This window comes from Schistocerca cancellata, chromosome 1 (genome assembly GCF_023864275.1).
Source record: "Schistocerca cancellata isolate TAMUIC-IGC-003103 chromosome 1, iqSchCanc2.1, whole genome shotgun sequence".
Classification (NCBI taxonomy): domain Eukaryota; kingdom Metazoa; phylum Arthropoda; class Insecta; order Orthoptera; family Acrididae; genus Schistocerca; species Schistocerca cancellata.
In genome coordinates, this window is record NC_064626.1 from 207309937 (window position 1) to 207329070 (window position 19134).

Sequence of the window (19134 nt, forward strand, 5' to 3'; positions counted from 1 at the left end):
TGACTGAGTGGATTGGACTTGGTGGATTGGAAGTTTTGATGGAATGCCATGTATATATCAGCGACTGTATTGTCTGATGTGTTATTTTTATAGAGGCAATAAAGAACTTGCAATTGGCATTCATTTTTTGTCCTTTTTTCTGAATGTGGTTAACAAAAATATGGTTTACCAGTTATGTTACCATTATTAATTGAACATTGTCATGCCACTGTCTAGTTTCTGAAGTAGCTTGCATTTCAGGCAGTTTGAGGACTTATACATAGCCTTTGAATTAAAAGAAGAGAGAACAGCTGTAGAAGATGCCAAGGTAAGTGGTCCGTCACGGACAGTTAGCAGTCAAACGAATTGGCATTGAGAAGGTGAATGTGATTACTACAACAATCCCTATAGGCCACAACAAATGTTGCTGCCCAGTATTGATCACTTCAGATCTAGTCATAAGATTGGGTGGGGAGATAACTGTGGCAGAGTATACTGAGAAATGTGTGCATGGCTGTTCTCCTGCTGGCCAGGCACATTTCCCTGACATGGGCCAGATGATAGTCTCCATGTATCCTGCACTTTTAAGTGTTAAACACCAAATATGTACAGTCATTGCAGGCTTTGACTTTCCTCACCATGATGCCTAAAGCTGGCTCTGTATGTCATTGCCTTTTTTGGATACTGCCACACACCCAAAAGATATGACAGATGTAAAGGTAAAATCTGCTCTCAGTAATATATTCTTCTTTGCACTATTCACCCATTCACTTGCATGTTTCATTGCAGCACCAGACATGAGTTCACAATGAAAAAGTGTGAGACAAAACTTGGTAAGTAGCAACCTCACTCATACACAAGCTTACAAGGAATCATTGCTAACTGTTGGGATGTGCTTAGACAATACAGACACAATGTGTAATTACAGAACAACTTTATCAGCAACTTACTGCACGGAGAATAACACAACTGATAACAACTGACTTGAAAAAAAAAATGTGCCTAGCAACCTCGATAGACACTAAAGATAATAGAAGGTGGTAATACTTGAATATCAAAATGCCCCCTCAATTTTTACAGACAGTTATAAATTAAGAATTGAGTCTTAATCTCATGGTTCTAGGACTGGAGCCCACGTATCTCAACAAATTTCCTGTACTTTGGCATATGAGGAGGCTTTGTCAGTACATCTGCCATCATATCTTCTGTTGGCCGATATTGTAAGGGTACAAATACACTGGTTAATATTTTAGGGGTTTTGTGGAACACCTTTACCCTTAGCAGTTAGTATAATTGAATAATTGATTATAAATTACATTCAGCTACATTTAAGCAGCATTATTATTGTTAGTAGATTCTAGGTTTTTTGGGGGTTGGATTTTTATGTTTGAGGTGCTCCTGGGATGTCATGCAGTGGCAAAAGACATCCTTTTGATGAGTTTAAATCATCACAAGTAGTCACTCAGGGTCTGCACCACCACGGTGCTCATCCCTGGCAAAGTTCCATGGTGTTTGTCAACACAGATGTAAGAATGAAGAAAAAACGAGAGTCTGACAATAAAATATTCTTGTGAAAGAACGAAATTGAAATCTGAGATGTAAATTGAGTTTGAATTGTTGTCTGGCCAATGAACCAAATTGTGTCCAGAGTGCATAGCGTATTCTTCATGGTTAAAATAGGTTTACAGGAAGAACAGTTGGAAGAATTGGAGGTTCAATCTGGTATAAGATAAAAGCATAGTTCAAGATGGCAGAAACCCTCACAATATTCCTGTTTAAGCACATACCGTTGTAGAGCCTGATGTATGAAATAAAATTTTATACGAATGTGCTTCATCTTTGAGTGAAAAAGTGCACCGTATGCTAAACTTTCGAGCTGATTGTCACTGAACAGGGAGATGTCCGACAGTTCTCCTAAACCAGCTCCTTCATGAATGTGACAAATAAATTGCTTTCTTTGCTGCTTTGGTGAGGCTCATGTACTCAGCTTCAGTTGACGATAGAGCAAGGGCTCTCTGCTTGTACGAGATTGTTGATGGAGAGTAAAGCTGTAGCCTGCATATGATTTCCTATCAGCATGAGAACTTCCCACATCGGCATCTTTGAAACAAAAGATTCCTTCCTTATCCTCGATGTAGGTCAGTTTCTTGTCTATGGTTCCTTTGAGATGTCTAGTGACTCACTTAGATGGTTGCCTGTGAATAAAAGTATGGCTGTTAATCAAATCTGGCAGTAACTCCTTAATTTGTTTCATTCTTTCTTGGTCTGCTGAAGTGATTCTAATCTCATCTACATAAATGAGTAGGGAGATTGAATATTTTCCTACACCATCTACACAGATGCAAATTTGTTGGTTGTAATCCAGTTGATTTGCATTCAATTTGGCATACCACTGCTGACCAGTTTGGTGAAGTCCATAATTGGCTTTTCTAAGTTTACACACTTTAGCACCAGATTTCAATGTTTGGAGCATCTCACTTGTCTTCATGACTATATGGTTATCTATCTCCACATCTTTCACTTTTTTATAAGAATTCGACAAACAAGTGCAGCTGTTCCACGAATATATTTTCTGTGTAAATTTCACAATTGAGAACTATACTGGCAGTATCCAGCTGTGAGACACGCAAGTCAAATGTAACTGACTTAGTCATCAGTAGTCTACATGATTTGATTCTTGCAACTAGAGAGAATGTTTCCACAAAATCAATGCCATGCCATTGGTAGAATCCTCCTGCAACTATTCTTGCTTTTCCGTATTTATTTCTCAAAACAGTCCTACAGTCAACTATCCTATGTGTTGGCCCGTCTACAATGTCCCAGGTATCATTTTTCACCAGTGACCTCATTTCATCATATATAGCCTCACACCACTCTCGATGATCAGGACCATGTATTGCATTGCTGACACTGACCTCTGTTGCATTTACAATGAAATTAATGTCATGAATTGAATCATCTGATGTGTCTACACCAGGCACTGACTGTCGAGCAGGTGTGACACTTGAGGAATTGTTGTCTTCGCCACTTGATAAGTCATCATCAGGATTGAATTTTTAGCCTGTATTGATTGGAAGCAACCCATTGTCTGACAATAGCTCTGATCAATGTTTGTAGTACCACTGGTATCTCCTCCAATGGAATTCTACAGCAGCAAGCATTTTGCCTTCACCGGACACTGCAGGTTGCTGTATGTCTCCAGATACACATCCCAAAGTGTGGTTTTTGATGAGTAGTGCTAGACTTGCAGTTTCCAAATCACCCTGTGTTGTAATTACCAGGCGACAGCATTTCTACTCATACTCAGCAGTCATTTGCACCATATTCGTAATGCTAACAGATTTGTATTCTGCACTTTTCAGTTTACAAATTTTAGTTTTCATCTAATACGAAAATATCATGTTTCATGTAACCTGGGCCCATCACCAGCTGGGATGCAGTCTCGCAATACATGTACACCACATAATTACAGAACAACTTTATTTGTAACCTACTGTACAAAGAATAACACACAACTACAAAAGGCCTACATGGAGGATCAAACAATTTGTCAAAATTTACTATGTTGCAGAATATCTGTTTGTGTATGGTGCTGTCTGACATGTTCGTCAGACTTAGACATGATTGACAGAAATACTAATTGACATAAAATTTGACAAGATGGCAGACATAGTTTGTGTTGATTACATCACATATGTTCAGTGAAAAATAATGTTATTACAATTTATCTCACTATATCACAAGTCTCCACAACTATGGAAACTATGATTGAGGATGAAAACAAAACTGCACTGGCAGTTACCAAATTGGTAGAGGAGTTGCATCTTTCCCGGCCATATACTGCAGGAAGACAACAAGAAGAAAATCAGTGTTCTATACACAGCATACAAGTGGGAGTGCAATAAAAAACACCAGAGTTCCCCATTTCTTACATAGACAATGTGGACTATATGTTCCCCATATTGTGGTATTTTCATGAACTGTCATTAGAAGACCAAGTAGCAGAGAATAAATTTTTGTATACTTGTACCTTCTTTCTCAATGCGAGGGTGACATAACACAGTTATTAGAAGTTTGTCCATTTGCAGAAAGCTGATGTAATCATCTTACAGGTTTCATGTGTATTTCTCTCACACACTTAAAACAAATCCCTGGACCAGCATCTTGTATTCTTCTTCTTCTTCTATAAGCACAGTGCCAGAGTCAATTTTAGAAATGTTTTATCTGCATTTGTAGTCATTTCCACTACTGTCAAGATATAGCATACATGAGCAGCATCTGCTTCAAAAGTGAGGTTCAATTGACAACATTTGTTGGTACAGTTAACTCTTCACGTAAAGGGACCATCAAACTCATACAGGCACACCATATGACACTGATGGAATTCAATAGTCATCATTGACATTTCCAACCAATGTTTACTAATGAGCTATGGCACTCAAAACAACACACTACTCAGTCAGCATTTCAAATATGAAACTGGGGGGAGGGGACAGATTTCCCATATGTCTCTCCTCTTGCCTACACAGCAGCTGGGTCTCTCAACCTGAGGTATGACTAACTTCCTTCTTTCCACTCTTCTCCAACCTCCCTGAGGTAGAAATATAAAAGTTCCAAAAGTTACAAATCATTTGTTTGACTTGCATTTCTCTTGGCAGTATTCCACAACACACCACAAGGTGGCTTGTGGAGTATAGATGTAGATGTATTCAAACATTTGCCTTCTGAGGGTAAGTATGTATCAACTGTTCTCCTTTCTCAGCTGAATTTTTCTTCTGAGTCAATTAATAACCCAAAGAGTGAAAAATTCTTGCCATCTAGTCCAGAAACATATTCCCCACACAACTGTTTCCAGTGACACCAACAAACCCATTACAACTGCTACGTGGTTAATGATCAATAAACCCATTACCAAACTACATTACTCTTGCCTTGAAAAACTGAACTACATGCTCCACCAAAGTTTTGATTATCTCTCACCACACTCCAACCCAAACTACACGATATCCAATTCCATCCCTGTCACCTTGATTCCAATTCCGCAATCCATGAATCACTTACCTTTGGGAACCCAGGTGCAAAAGTATCCCATACAGCCACCCATCACTTCCTACTACACTCAGGCATTTTCTGTCTTAAATCTATGTCTAGAAGCTGACATGTCATATTTCAACTGTGATGCAATTATTGTGCACCATACATACAGGCCCTGCCAGAGTGGTTACAACACTGGTTCCCATCAGCTTCCCTAGCAGATGGATGGGTGACCAGCCAGATATGTCATTCACTGTTGGCAAGCGTGATGCACTCAGGCCTTTTGAGCCTAGTTGAGGAGCTAATTGACTGAGAAGTAGCAGGTCCAGTCAGGACAACTGATAACGGCCAGGTGGGCAGTGTGTTGACCACACAGCCCTCCATATCCACACACAATGACACCTAGAGGCAGGGGATAAAATGTCAGTCAGTTGGTACCGTTGGGCCTTCCGAGGCCTGTTTGGATAGGTGCACACAAATGTCTACCTGCATGAATGGCTGCTACCAGACTAACACAATTTTGATCTCCCAGTTGCTAAACGCACACCATGCCACAATACCAACGACTTCAACACCTGCTTCTGTATCTGTACCCTTCAGATCCTTTCCTCCAGTACCAGCTACTCTAAAATATGCACATTGGAGCTGTCTGTCTAGCGTATCACCCATTCTTGTGGTACTCTATTGTGCATTCTTGATTGCTCCCTTCCCGCATTTTCTTCTTCATTATTTCATCCCCTATCTTTTGCCATGGCATTCCTCCTTTATTCAGCTCTTGTATTCCCTTCCTCCTCCAACATTTCTTGCTCTTCCCTCCCCTTTCCTGCATCCAATTATGTCTCCATCTGCTCACTGTTCTGCACATACTACCCCTCCCACATTCATTAGTCACTCTCCTCACTTTTGTTAAATATTTTTATCCTGAAATCTCCATAAGATGTTTGCTGTGAAGCAAGAGCAAACTTATTCATCTATCTTTGTTGTGTCAACAGGATGGGATCTTGACACCTGATCAGTACACTCATTCATTTATTTATTTATTCATATTCTTCTTCATGAAAAAGAAAACTGCTGAGTTGTGGGATAATTCAGGATATATGTAAGGAAAGTGAAGTGGCTGTAAGAAATTACATTACTAATTAACTCTCATTAAGCTCATAAAACTATTGGTGCTTATTCAAATTTAACATAATAAAACCCATAGAAAAGATGCTATTTTGAGAAAAACTGGTGTTTTCTTAGTTATATATCAAATCAAATCAAATCAAATCAAATTTTATTGTTGTTCAACAACTTAGCATTGTAGTAGACAGCGTCAAAAAATACAAGGAGAGGTACCAAAACACAATACAATACATACAGACAGGTTTTTCTTTTTTTTTTTAATGTACCAATTAGTTTTTTAAAAAATATACAGAAAAGTATTTACAGTTATACATCTCCTTGGATCAAATTTGTCACAGAATATGATACCGCCTATATTTTCACTAAATGCTATAATCATCATAAACAGCATCATAAAATAGCAGCTGTGTATGTTTTAGTGATGCCTACATGATCACACTGATATTTAATGTACAGCTGTTATCTACATGCCATTAAGACTAGAGACCTGCCTATAATGAGCAATGATGCCTGTCATACAGCTACCAGGAGTCTTCAATCCTAGCATGTAAATAATCAGATAATTTATATACGAGATAACTAATTAGGCTATATTATCGTTCTTCTTCCACAGCCAAATGGTTAGTGTTACTGCCTTTGGGACAGGTTTTGATTACTGGTGCCTCCTCAGATTTTTACTGAGGTAGAGAGGTCTGGAACAGGGTTCAATCAGCCTCTTAAGGCCAAATGATGAGCTGCTTGAATACGGAAGCTATACTCACATAGCATAGAAGCATAGACACAGCAGTCCCTGCTCCATATGGGATGATGGATAGTGGTGTTAAGGAGGAGGCTGGAGTGATGAGGGGGACAGATAGCAGAGTAGGATTGTGGAACAGTAACATGCTGATTGTGGGAGCATGCAGATATGTAGTGGGGACAGGATAAGGCAATTAAGTGCAGTCGGGAGGTTAGATGGAGCAGCAAGGGGGAGCAGGGTGGGGGAAGAGCGGAAAATGGGGGAAGTAGAGGAGGGGGGAAAAAAGAGTGTGGGTGCATTTATGGAACAGAAAGCTGTGCAGTGCTGGAGTGGGAGCAGCAAGGGGGATAGGTTGGTGAAGGAGAGTGACTAATGGAAGTTGAGGTCAGAGGTGTTACGGAAACGTAGGGTGTGTTACAGAAAGAGTTCCAACCTACACAATTCAGAAAACATGGTGTTGGTAGGAAGGATCCAAATCGCTGTGAAGCAGTCACTGAAGTGAACAACGTTGTGCTGGGTGACATGCTCAGCAACTTGGTGGTCCTGCTGTCTCTTGGCCACAGTTTGTCAGTGGCCATTCATGGGGGCAGACAGTTTGTTGATTGTCATGCCCACACAGAATGCAGCACAGTGATTGCAGCTTAGCGTGTAGATCACAAGACTGGCAGAGAATGAGATTCAGTTACTCCAGTCCTAGGTGCTACTGTGCCATGAGAGGGATCCTCCTTGTGGCTGGATGGTGGGACTCTGGCAGGTGATGGGTGATTGGGAGAAATAAGTTTGTTTCTGTACAAGTTAAGGATGGTAATTTCAGTCTGTGAGCCTTAGTAACATCCTGGGTATATGTGGAGAGGGACTACCTATCACTACTGATGCGACCGTCATGGGTGGCTAGGCTGTACGGAAGGGGCTCCTTGGTATGGAATGCTGTCTAAGTGGAGTTATTGTTCGTGACTGCTGGGCTTGATACCGACAAAAGTACTGATGCAGCCATCTTTGAGGTGGCAGTCACTGTTGAGGAAGATAGCTTGTTGGCTTGAGTAGGACCAGGTGAAGAGAATGGATGAGAAGGTGTTGAGGTTCTGGCAGAATGTGGAAAGGGTATCCTCAACCTCAATCCAGATCAAAAAGTTTTCATCAGTGAATCTGAACCAGGTGAGGCATTTGCAATTCTGGGTGGTTAGCAAGGATTCTTCTAAATGGCCCATGAATAGGTTGGCGTAGGATTGTGCCATGTGGGTGCCCACTGCCGAACCACAGATCTGTTCGTAGGTGATGCCTTCAAAAGTGAAGTAATTATGGGTGAGGATATAGGAAGCTGTAGGTTTCGAATCATTCGGGTGTTGGGAAAGGTACTGTTCAATTGGGGCAAGGTTATGGTAATTAGGGATGTCATTGTAAAGGGAGGTGGCATCAATAATGACGAGCATGGTGCTATGTGGTAGAGAAACAAGAACAGTGGAGAGTTGATGGAAGAAATGGTTGGTGTCTTTTATACAAGAGGTTAGGTTTTGAGTAATAGGCTGAAGGTATTGGTCTACAACAGCAGAGATTCTCTCAGTGGAGCGACAGTAACTGGCCACAATGCAGCATCTAGGGTGGTTGGGTTTATGGAGTTTAGGAAGCATGTAGAAGGTGTTGGAATATTTGTGTGAATGTGTGTGTTGCCTTCTTTAGAAGGAGGACTTTTGGCAGAAAACTCTCGTGTGTAGCTGTCTTTTTTTTTGTGCCTGTCTACAGCTAGCATCTCCTCTGTGCTGTAAGTAGAAATTTATCATTTTCACAATATTGTCATGTTATATGGTTTGGTATATAGGTCCTAAAATGGAGACTCTGGGATTGTGGAGAAGATGAATGTTCAAATAAATGCTGCAGTTCCACCTGCCCCTAGTGACCCTCTGACTTTATTTATAATGTTCTTCACCTATTTGACACCAAACATTCGACCATTGTTCCTCTAATTCTTTGGGGCCACTTTTCATGATATCATGGCAGCTGGCTACCCCCTCGGTGAAATTAAGGGTATTATGCATTTCAGTCACAATAGGCTATTCACTTAATCTTTTGGACCCTAAAGGCTTAGCAACTCACTGCAATGTAGCCGTTTCTACAGTACAGTGCTGTTGTTAAATATTTGACTCCTTTCAAAGACTGAGCCAGTACTTCTAAAATTTTATGAATGAATTTTGGCAAACTTCTGCCCTGTTATTCTCTTTCCCATGTCTTACATTATTCTTTTCCCTCAGGAGGACTGTCCAGTAGAGATCTTTCTATTGGTCTAGTGTTAGTACTCCCTGACAATCCACCATTTCTTTGGAAATTTGATTTTGAGCTGTGAGAACCATTTGTCCTTACAAGGCCTGCATAAACCTCATACAATTGGAGTATGACAGTTCCCTCAGAAGTTATCCACTAGCCACCAACCTCATCAGCACTTTTCTGCCAACCAAAGTTTGTGGTGCAAACCTTCCGCTTTAGCCCATGATGTTACAGTGTTGTGTTGTGTGGTGGCACAGCATACTTGAAATCGATCGTGTTTGCAGAGATTGTGCTGTAGAATGCGATGGCACACACTAGTGTGGGATGTTTGCACTTCTATTTTGTCTGTGAGTGGTGTCAGTATTCACTGGACTCTGTGAGCACTGTTTGTAAGAATAATATTGGAAGAATTTGTGGCAGTTTGTTATGAGCTATTGTGATACTGGAAGCTATGACAATGGGGGACCACTTGTTGATAATGATTAAATGTCTACAGTTATTAGATTTAAATGAAGAGTATGTGAAATGTTACATCTGTGGAGAAGGTGTGGCACTGGCCAATGTTGCTGCACCTTTGACCAGACCAGTATATGTGGTGCTGTAGGTGAGACAACATATAGCATTCTGTCTGGATGGGTTTTTGGTTTGTGAAGTGTGGGCTCAGAGAGTGTATCAATGACACTTTTGCTGTCACTAATAGATCTGTGCACTGAGGTAGAGGTGTTCATAATTGTCAGCTGGTGAAGTCAACAAATGTCAATACGGAATCTTAGCTATGGTATCACAATGATCTGTAAAGTAGCCCAAAATCTAGGTTATGTTGAAATGTGACAGTTTGGTTGGGATTTAGTGAAGTTGTGTGTAAGGTTAAAGTTAATCCCCTGGTGGAATTTTTGCTTAGCAACTACTTCCATTCCACAAATGGATTCTTGGGCAGGACTAGATAGTATATAAGTGGTTTTGTTACATTTACCAAACTCTGTCATAAGTGAAACTAAAAAAAAAAAAATGGCCATGTCGTCACAGAGAAAAATGTATCTTCCTATTTATAAACCTACTAGCATATTCCAGATCATGGCGACATGTCACAAATATTATCAAACGGACCGTACTGTGGTTTGGGGGCAATTCCTCTAAGTAATGTCTGAGGCTATAGCAGACTTCATGGACAAACACATTTCCAACCACCCACATTAAACCCAGGTGGAGCATCATAAGAGCCCAAAAGGCCAAAGTCAGGAAATAAATGCAGCACACTGTTACCCCAAGTCACAAGTGCCAAGATAGGCAGCTGCTTTTAGTGTGATGTTTAGGGCAACAGGTGGAGTGTGCTATGTATCACTGATGAGCACTGCCACTTCTCCCTTGGCCTTTCACCACAGGTCATCGTTCTGGTAAAGAATTGCACAGGGGTGACAGAGGTCTTAAAATGTGTCCACTAGAGATGTACACAAATAGCCTGTACTACAAAAAGTGTCGGAATTGGCAAATATTATCTATGTGTTTAAAAATTGAATATTTAATGCAGTGACGAATTAATATCTCACCTTTTTCAAAATACCCCATTTTGTTCTTAGCATCAAGAACTTCTTTCCGACAGCATTCGATAGTCTCGAATGCGAAGTCAACAAACTCTTCTAAGGCCTGAACAAGCGGAACCTAGAGAGTGCGAAAATTCATTAAAAAAGTTGAATGTATTTGGTTAGAATTTTCATGGAGAACCTGAATGTCTTCCGTACGCAACTTACTGGAGATAATTTGATACTACCAAATTTCACTCTGGTGTCAGCCTCCAGTTCTTTCTTCCACACAAATCTGTTGTTCTCAACTGAAAATGAAAATTTTTCCACTGCTTCTCCTCCCGAAAATGCTTGCTGACATTCGGTAATGTATTCATCTCTCGTGATTCCAAGCAGTTCGCAAAAACTTTCTATTTCTTCTGCACTGAACTGTAACATTTCAACAGAATACTTTATTTAAATTTGTATGTGAAGCAAATCTTTAAAATGCAACACAAAATTTTCCCATTCTTGATTTGAAAGTCTTTACATCAGGCATTATAAGATTATCTTACTTTCCCACTCCATGCCGTGTTTCCATCGATAACCAGAACATTAAGTTCATCGCTAATCCAGTCACATTTCAGTTTCAGAATGGAATTTTCCCCTTTCTCGGGTGTTTTATACAGACTCACAAAGTTCCCTCTCATTCTAAAATCTCGATCTAATATAAAATATTAACATACAATCCTGCTTCACAGTGACACCTCAGACGTCACCGCAAAAAATTCATCACACACAACACGCTACAGCACATCTAAAATGTCGATTTAATATATTATAAAACATTGTTATGCTTCACAATGATAGCTTGTGACGTCAGCCCCTAAAAATTCATATATCTTATCACGCCATAACACACCTACTGCGCGCAAAACTTCACGCTCGTAATATCATGTCACAGATCATATGATTCGTGTAAACAAGTCAACAGTTTAAAATGTTTACAGAGAACTTAGAATCAAAACTACAACACACTCCAGTTGTCTGTTGAATACTTAAAGTACCAAAGAGTACGGCGTTTCTGTTCAATGAGCTATCGCGATAGCAGATGAAACAGTTGTTCAGATAGGTGGATCACAACAGGCTCAAATGTCGTGCATAGAGAGAAGAAAGTTACGACAGAAATAGCCCTATTTACGTGATTATATTTCGTACAGTAAACTTCGACAACGGCAGCTGTTCCCCTGTCCAGGATGCAAATGCGCAATGTTGTCGAATTTAAATGATTGAGGTAAAAGACGAAGTTCAAAAATGTAGGAAGAATGGATTACAATATATATATTGTATTTTTAAGTATCGTAGTTTGTTTTCGCTGTTTTGAAAATACCTTCGATGTCTTATTTATTGGTAATCTGGTGAGAGTAATCGATGACTAATTACAGTACAGTGTAGAAACAGTGTAAGCGGAGCTCAGACTTGGAATTTCTGTTATTTTTCCAGAACGAAAGAATATTAAAGGCGACTTATGTAACTGTTTGTTCAACAAGCACTCATGCGCAAGAGCGCTTGCGCAAGCACGCAGAAATTCCGTGCGCGTCCACAGGGCGATAGAATACATTTTCTCCATTCTGTGATACGGCTAAACCATGTTTGTAAAATCATCACTCTCTTTGTCAGAAAATGTTAAGTTCGGCTTGCCCAAGGCTCCCTATTCTTGGTACACACATGCAGAAGTATGCATAATCGAAATTCGATCAAACTTCAAATTGCTTGTGCAGTCTTGTTGCACAGATTTGTCGTACACACGCTAAAGCCGTGTTGAGCCAACATGCTTGCGCAAGAGTTTTTGTTGTGTGAAGTCAGTTTGAGGTGACGGTGTAACAGGCTGTTGGGACGTGACTGTTGAGGGAACCCATCAAGGTGATTACCCCATGGCCATTAAAAGCCGCATGATATGAACATTTAGATTGGATACTGATAGCTATTCCCCTCTACCTCTTCATTCCAGTGCGGTTTTTTGTGGCGAACAACCGTGAATAGGTATTCACCAACACACACTGAAGACAGTGTAGTGAGTCAGGCATGAGGACTTTTTGATTCATGTAATGATTGGTTTCTAAAAAACGTATTGATTTGAGTGCTCTTGTGGGACGTGTTTGATATTACATGTGTTCACTTTGATTCCAGGCTCTGGAACAGAGAAGCACCCAAGCATAGGCTGAGACTCCTGCGAGCATAACTCTGTTAAAATGTAACACTGTTGTTATGTCTTCTAACCAAATTCTGTAGGGCAGTGTAGCATATAATGGGTAGGTTTTTCAGAGCCCCTGAATCCATTTGCATGTTCCAGTAATGTCAGTTTTCCAGTGTGGATAAAAGAAAATTGAGAGCATTGGATGGAGGGAACTAAGAATTGCTTTAGGCCACTGTGCATCTGCAGCCCCTTCTGTGGGAAGGAGGTGGCAGGGAGGGTTTGCAGTACACATACAGAAGAATGCAACATAATCTCTTTTCCATTTGAATTTAGCAGCAGTAGACAGTATTCTGTTTTTGTGACTGCGGGTAGGTCTCAATAGTAGTGGAAAACCCAACCCTACAATTAATGAAATTCCTTATTTCAAGTACATTTGCAGTAGACATGATTAAAGTGACAGGTAATTTAAAAATGGAGAAATTTGTCCACTCAGTACATTTCCTTTCAATAATGAATTATGCAACCATTTTTGGGGAAAGTCAACTCAAAGTTGCACCATGTCCTTGTATTTCACTTTAATAAAATGTACAACTCGGACTTCCCTCCATACATCAGAAGCATCTTTCTACGAGATCAGTGGACTACGATTTATGTAATGAAGTAACATATGTCTGCCCCTGCTTGTCCTATATGTGAATTGTTTCATGATAGTTTTGTAAATCTAAATCTGATTGGCCAAATCATGAATTGGACCTTTTGTCGAACACTTCGTAGGAAAATAACTTTAGTGTACATAGCTTGCCCAGATGAAGTTAACTGAATTTTTCCTGGCCGCTAACAGGAGGAGTACGCAATGTAGAGTAAGCAAGATGTATCAGTTACACAGTCGGCTGCAGGGAGAGGAACTGTAGAGTGGTGTCTTCTTCACACAAAGCTGGAACACTGCAGTTGTTTTATATGAGCACCTACGAAAGTAGTAGTTATGGAAACCACTGAAGGGAACAGTCATCAATAGGTAGTTGCATTTTGTCACATGCAACAGTTAGCTGCATGTAACTCACTACCATCACATGATTTTCAAGCAGACCAGTTTGGAAAGCATGAAACACAACCCACTGAGCTACCTCATGTGCCTAACTTAAAGAGCATTGTACTCTTGGTCACCACAGCTGACAATGTTAATGATTCATAAAAACCACCTCAGCTGTATTGTTACACATTTATTGTCTCTCATCCAGGTGAATATCTTCAGGTTGCCGAGTTGTGCTAAAGGCATGACATAAAAGATCATGATTAAAATTATTTTTTTTACAACCATTTATGTCATAACTTTAGCGCAACTTCACAACTTAAAGATGCTCAACAAATTAAATTGCTTGTAACACAATAAATGTATAATAATACAGATGAAATGGTTTTCAGTTAACTGTTAAAGAACACTGGCTTGAGTGTGAACCACTTCAAAGATTATAGTTTGGTTGAGTTGATGAAACCAGCAAATGTGGATACAAAATGTTGGTTGTCATGACTAACATTAATGAATCCAAAGTATTACTCTACTCACTGTCTGTCCATTCTCATCTTTTTTTGTTTTTCCTTTGCCTTCCAAATGGCGCATGCTCTGACATTTGAGTAACATTGTGTCAATGGTCTTGTCCGCGCACAGTGTACAGCTACGTGACTGCGTGAATTGTTGGTGCAGTGTCTCCTGCCCCAAATTCTTACCACTGATAATTAAATTATTCTTATTAAATTCATCCCCCCCCCCCCCCCCCCCCCCCCTCCGTACTCATTCTCCCGTATTTTTGCTTATTTGCCACACATACCCATGCCACATGAACTTTTGAACTTCAACCTAACCATTCCCACCTCTCTCATTGCTCTACTATCTGTATTCTCAAAAACCATAGAAAAAAATCTTTCAAAGAAGAGTAGCAGATTTTTCTGGAAGAGCACAAAATACTGTCCACAGCACAACATAGGTTTCTGGAAAGGCTGATCAACTGACACAGCAATTTTTGAGCTATCAAGTGAAGTACTTCAGAAACTAGATAACGGCGAAAATGTCATTGGAAATGTCTAGATCTATCTAAGGCTTTTGATATCATAGATCACACAAAACTATTGCCTAAGCTTGACAACATGGGGATTTGAGGAACATCTAACAACTGGGTAAAGTCATATCTAAGCGGTCGAAAACGAGTGGTTCAATTGCAAACTCACTCAACACTATTCAAACTATGAAACCATTAAATATTGAGAGCCACAAGGTTCAGTTCTGGAATCTCTTCTATTTCTGTTATATGTGAATGACCTAAACAAATTCTGTGAGAACATCATCCAGTTTGCTGATGGTACAAGTGTGCTAGTGAGTGGGAAAGAAATGCAAATGCTTCAGAGGTCTACTGCAGACACACTGAACAATATTGATAACTGGCTCAGTCACAATAAGCTGGTAATAAATGCAAGTAAAACAATGGCACTAAATTTCTATAATGTGAAAAAAGGTGAGCAAAGTGCTCAGATTCAGTTATCTGACAAAGGCCTTCAGTATGTAGACAACATTAAGTTCTTGAGAGTAAGGCTCCAAGATAATCTTAAATGGGGGATGCATATCGAAAAAGTCTGTAAGAAACGAACCACTACATGCTACTTAATGAGGATATTAGAGGGATGCTGCAACAAAGATTCTCTGAAAACTGTGTATTATGCCTATATATACTCACAACTGAAATATGGAATTATTTTCTGGAGTAACTCTTCTTTTAGTGAAAAGCTCTTTATGCTACAAAAAGGAATTATAAGAACAATGGAAGGTATAAAATGAAACAAAACCTGTAGACCAATCTTTAAAAAGTTAGAAATCTTCACACTTCCATGTATATATGTGTATGAGATAACCGCGTTTGTGAAAAAATATTCAATGGAAAATCCCACTCTCTTCCAGAAAAATGAAAATATTCACTCCTATAACACCAGGCAAAAAGGACACTTTCATTTAGAGTCCACCAACACCACCCTGATTGAAAAAGGAACCCTGTATTATGGGAAAGTTATTTATAAAAAAACTTCCCCCACAAATTAAATCAATAAATGACTCGCAAACTGTCAACTACTAAGGCATATTTGACTCATCACTGCTTCTATAGCCTCCACAAGTTCCTTCAGGAAGCTCACTATTGATTTGTGTCTTTGCCTTCGTGATGTATCATATAAATCTTACTAGAACTTTATCTAAAAACAAAGATGATGAGACTTACCAAACAAAAGTGCTGGCAGGTCGATAGACACACAAACAAACACAAACATACACACAAAATTCAAGCTTTCGCAACAAACGGTTGCTTTGTCAGGAAAGGGGGGAAGGAGAGGGAAAGACGAAAGGATGTGGGTTTTAAGGGAGGGGGTAAGGAGTCATTCCAATCCCGGGAGCGGAAAGACTTACCTTAGGGGGAAAAAAGGACAGGTATCACTCGCGCACACACACACACACACATATCCATCCGCATATACACAGACACAAGCAGACATTTGTAAAGGCAAAGAGTTTGGGCCAAACTCTTTGCCTTTACAAATGTCTGCTTGTGTCTGTGTATATGCGGATGGATATGTGTGTGTGTGTGCGCGAGTGATACCTGTCCTTTTTTCCCCCTAAGGTAAGTCTTTCCGCTCCCGGGATTGGAATGACTCCTTACCCCCTCCCTTAAAACCCACAACCTTTCGTCTTTCCCTCTCCTTCCCTCTTTCCTGACGAAGCAACCGTTTGTTGCGAAAGCTTGAATTTTGTGTGTATGTTTGTGTTTGTGTGTCTATCGACCTGCCAACGCTTTTGTTTGGTAAGTCTCATCATCTTTGTTTTTAGATATATTTTTCCCACGTGGAATGTTTCCCTCTATTATATCATATTACTAGAACTTTAATTATTTAGCATGTAAATGTTATTAATCAGCCAGTACAATACATGCTCTTTCTCCTTTAAAATATGTGCTCTTTATTTTGTACAATATTTGCTCTGTATATTGTAACTAAGTGATTATTTAATGTAGAAATAATGAAATTAATGCAAAATTAACATTACATTTTGTTGTAGATTGACTGAACCTACATCAGAATGTACTATTTGTTCACTATATGATTACCAAGACCAATAAAACTGTACTCTACTCTATGCATACCAACACATGAATATTCCCATACCTCATCCATCCCGTCCTTTTTTATGTATTTGTTTTGGCATATTTTTACATATTTTCTCGTATTTGTGCTCATTTTTTCATATTTTTGTGAGTCTGTATGTATTTTTTCACGTCTTTTCTGTAATCTAGCTAGCCTCACAACCACCTAACGCTGTCATTTGTCAATTTCCTATGTTATTTCCTGCTTCCCCAACGCCGCACCTGCCACAATGGAACCCTCCCTCTCCCCCTCCTCCTCCCAACAGCCTACGACAAACAACATTCCTTTCTCTGGATTCAACATCTTCTTTCACAATGACCTTAACCTTTTCAGATTCTGCAAGTCCCTGTCCCGTACAAACCTGGCACTACAAAAACACATCTCCTTGGCACAGGCATTCCTGAATCAGTTCTGTTCCTTCAAAAAGACACTGATACTGTACAATTCTTACTACATACTGAATATCACACACCTCTGAAATTCAATACCTTACTCTCCAGCACCTGGAAGATCATTCTAGACACCACCTCCGTAAGTTATTAAACTTGTTGACATTGTACTGCCACCTTGCGGCACCACTGTCCAACCCCTGCCCCACCCACAGTGTTCCTCCTTGTTGATCCCTCATAGCACCCAGACCCTGCCTAACTAATCTTTTCCACTTGCCACATCCTCCAAAATTTCCTTCCAACACTCCACCAAATCCAGAGCCCAATCAATCACAGAACACTGTTAAGATTTCACCTAAGTCCCCAGAACCACAGAAGTTTCAGTCCTATCCAAAGCCCTCACCATTTTGCACAAACTACTGCCAATACAAGCCAAGCTCCAGCATTTCATCACTACTGTGCAACTGTCAAGAGGGAGAAGTTGAACTTTAGGTCAAACAGTTCTGAGGCCTACAACTCGTCTTTGTCCATGTGGGAGCTCGAATCGGCACTGATTGAGACTTCTGACACTGCACCTGGTCATGATCACATCCGGTACTGCATGCTTTGACATTTTCCAGTGGCATCAAAGGAAATCCTCCTCGAATGTTTTAATCTAATATGGCAGACAGGTGTCTTCCCCAACTCGTGGAGGGGGCAATTCTAATCCCTCTCCTAAAACCAGGAAAGGACCGCACATGTCCCAGTAGTTATCGGAGTATTGCCTTGACGAGCTGTGTAGGAAAGACCCTGGAATGGCTTTCAGAGACCAGGCAACTCCTTTGCTGTTCTCAGTGTGTGTTCCGAAAATTTCAGTCCACGGTCGACAACCTGATCCTCCTAGAAGCGGCTATTCAGCAGGCTTTCCTCAGTCAGCATCACTGTATTGGCATATTCTTTGATATCAGTAAGGCATACAATACTACTTGGAGACATTGTATTCTCGCACAACTGCATCAATGAGGCACCTCCCCATTTTCATTTGGTCTTTCCTGTCTCGGCAGTTTTTTAGGACCCAAGTTGGTGACACATTTTCTGATCGATTTGAGCAGGAGAATGCTGTCCCCCAGGGCAGTGTTTTAAGTTCTAACCTCTTTGCCATCAACAGTATCACATCTACAGTAAGGAGTTCAGTACAGTGCTCCTTATTTGTGGATGATTTTGCTGTTTTCTGTTCCTCCTCCAGTGTTGCAATGGCGAGCCGTCAGTTGCAACTTATAGTGCGACAGTTAGAGGAGTGGGCTGCAAAGATGGGTTTTCTGCTGATAAGTGTGTGTGTGTGTGTGTGTGTGTGTTTTAATCGTTGTCATCATCTTTTTAATTTGCCTACCTGTCTTGAATGAAGGTGGGGGACACAATCCTACATTTTAGAGACACAGTGCGGTTTCTGGGCCTCATTTTTGACTCCAGATCGTCCTGGTTGCTACACCTGTGAGACTTGAAAGCCAGAACCCTGAAGGCACTGACCATCCTCAAGTGTCTCAGCCGCAGGTCTTTGGGAGTGGAAAAGATGTGTCTCCTCCAGTTTTATAGGGCTTTTGTGTGTTTGAGGCTGGACTACGGGTGCGCTGTGTATGAGTCAGCGAGACCCTCTCATTTGCGGATCCTTGACACTGTCCACCATGCGGGGATTCGACCAGCCACAGGTGATTATCGGACCAGTCTGTCCGCCGCTTGTGGTCTCGCGGTAGCGTTCTC

At 40.4% G+C, this 19134-nt stretch overlaps 1 protein-coding gene across 1 annotated transcript in view; it reads right to left on the reverse strand.

Moving 5' to 3' along the window:
* Window positions 1–11639, reverse strand: part of LOC126169063 (uncharacterized) — a 33439-nt gene extending 21800 nt beyond the window's left edge. Inside the window, exons 1-3 of the mRNA XM_049920611.1 lie at window positions 11211–11639; window positions 10885–11085; window positions 10684–10795 (exon numbers count right to left, since the gene is read on the reverse strand). Coding sequence (XP_049776568.1) covers window positions 10684–10795; window positions 10885–11085; window positions 11211–11345 — 448 coding nt within the window. The 5' untranslated portion in view covers window positions 11346–11639. The remainder of the gene's footprint in view (window positions 1–10683; window positions 10796–10884; window positions 11086–11210) is intronic.
* Between the last annotated feature and the right edge of the window lie 7495 nt (window positions 11640–19134).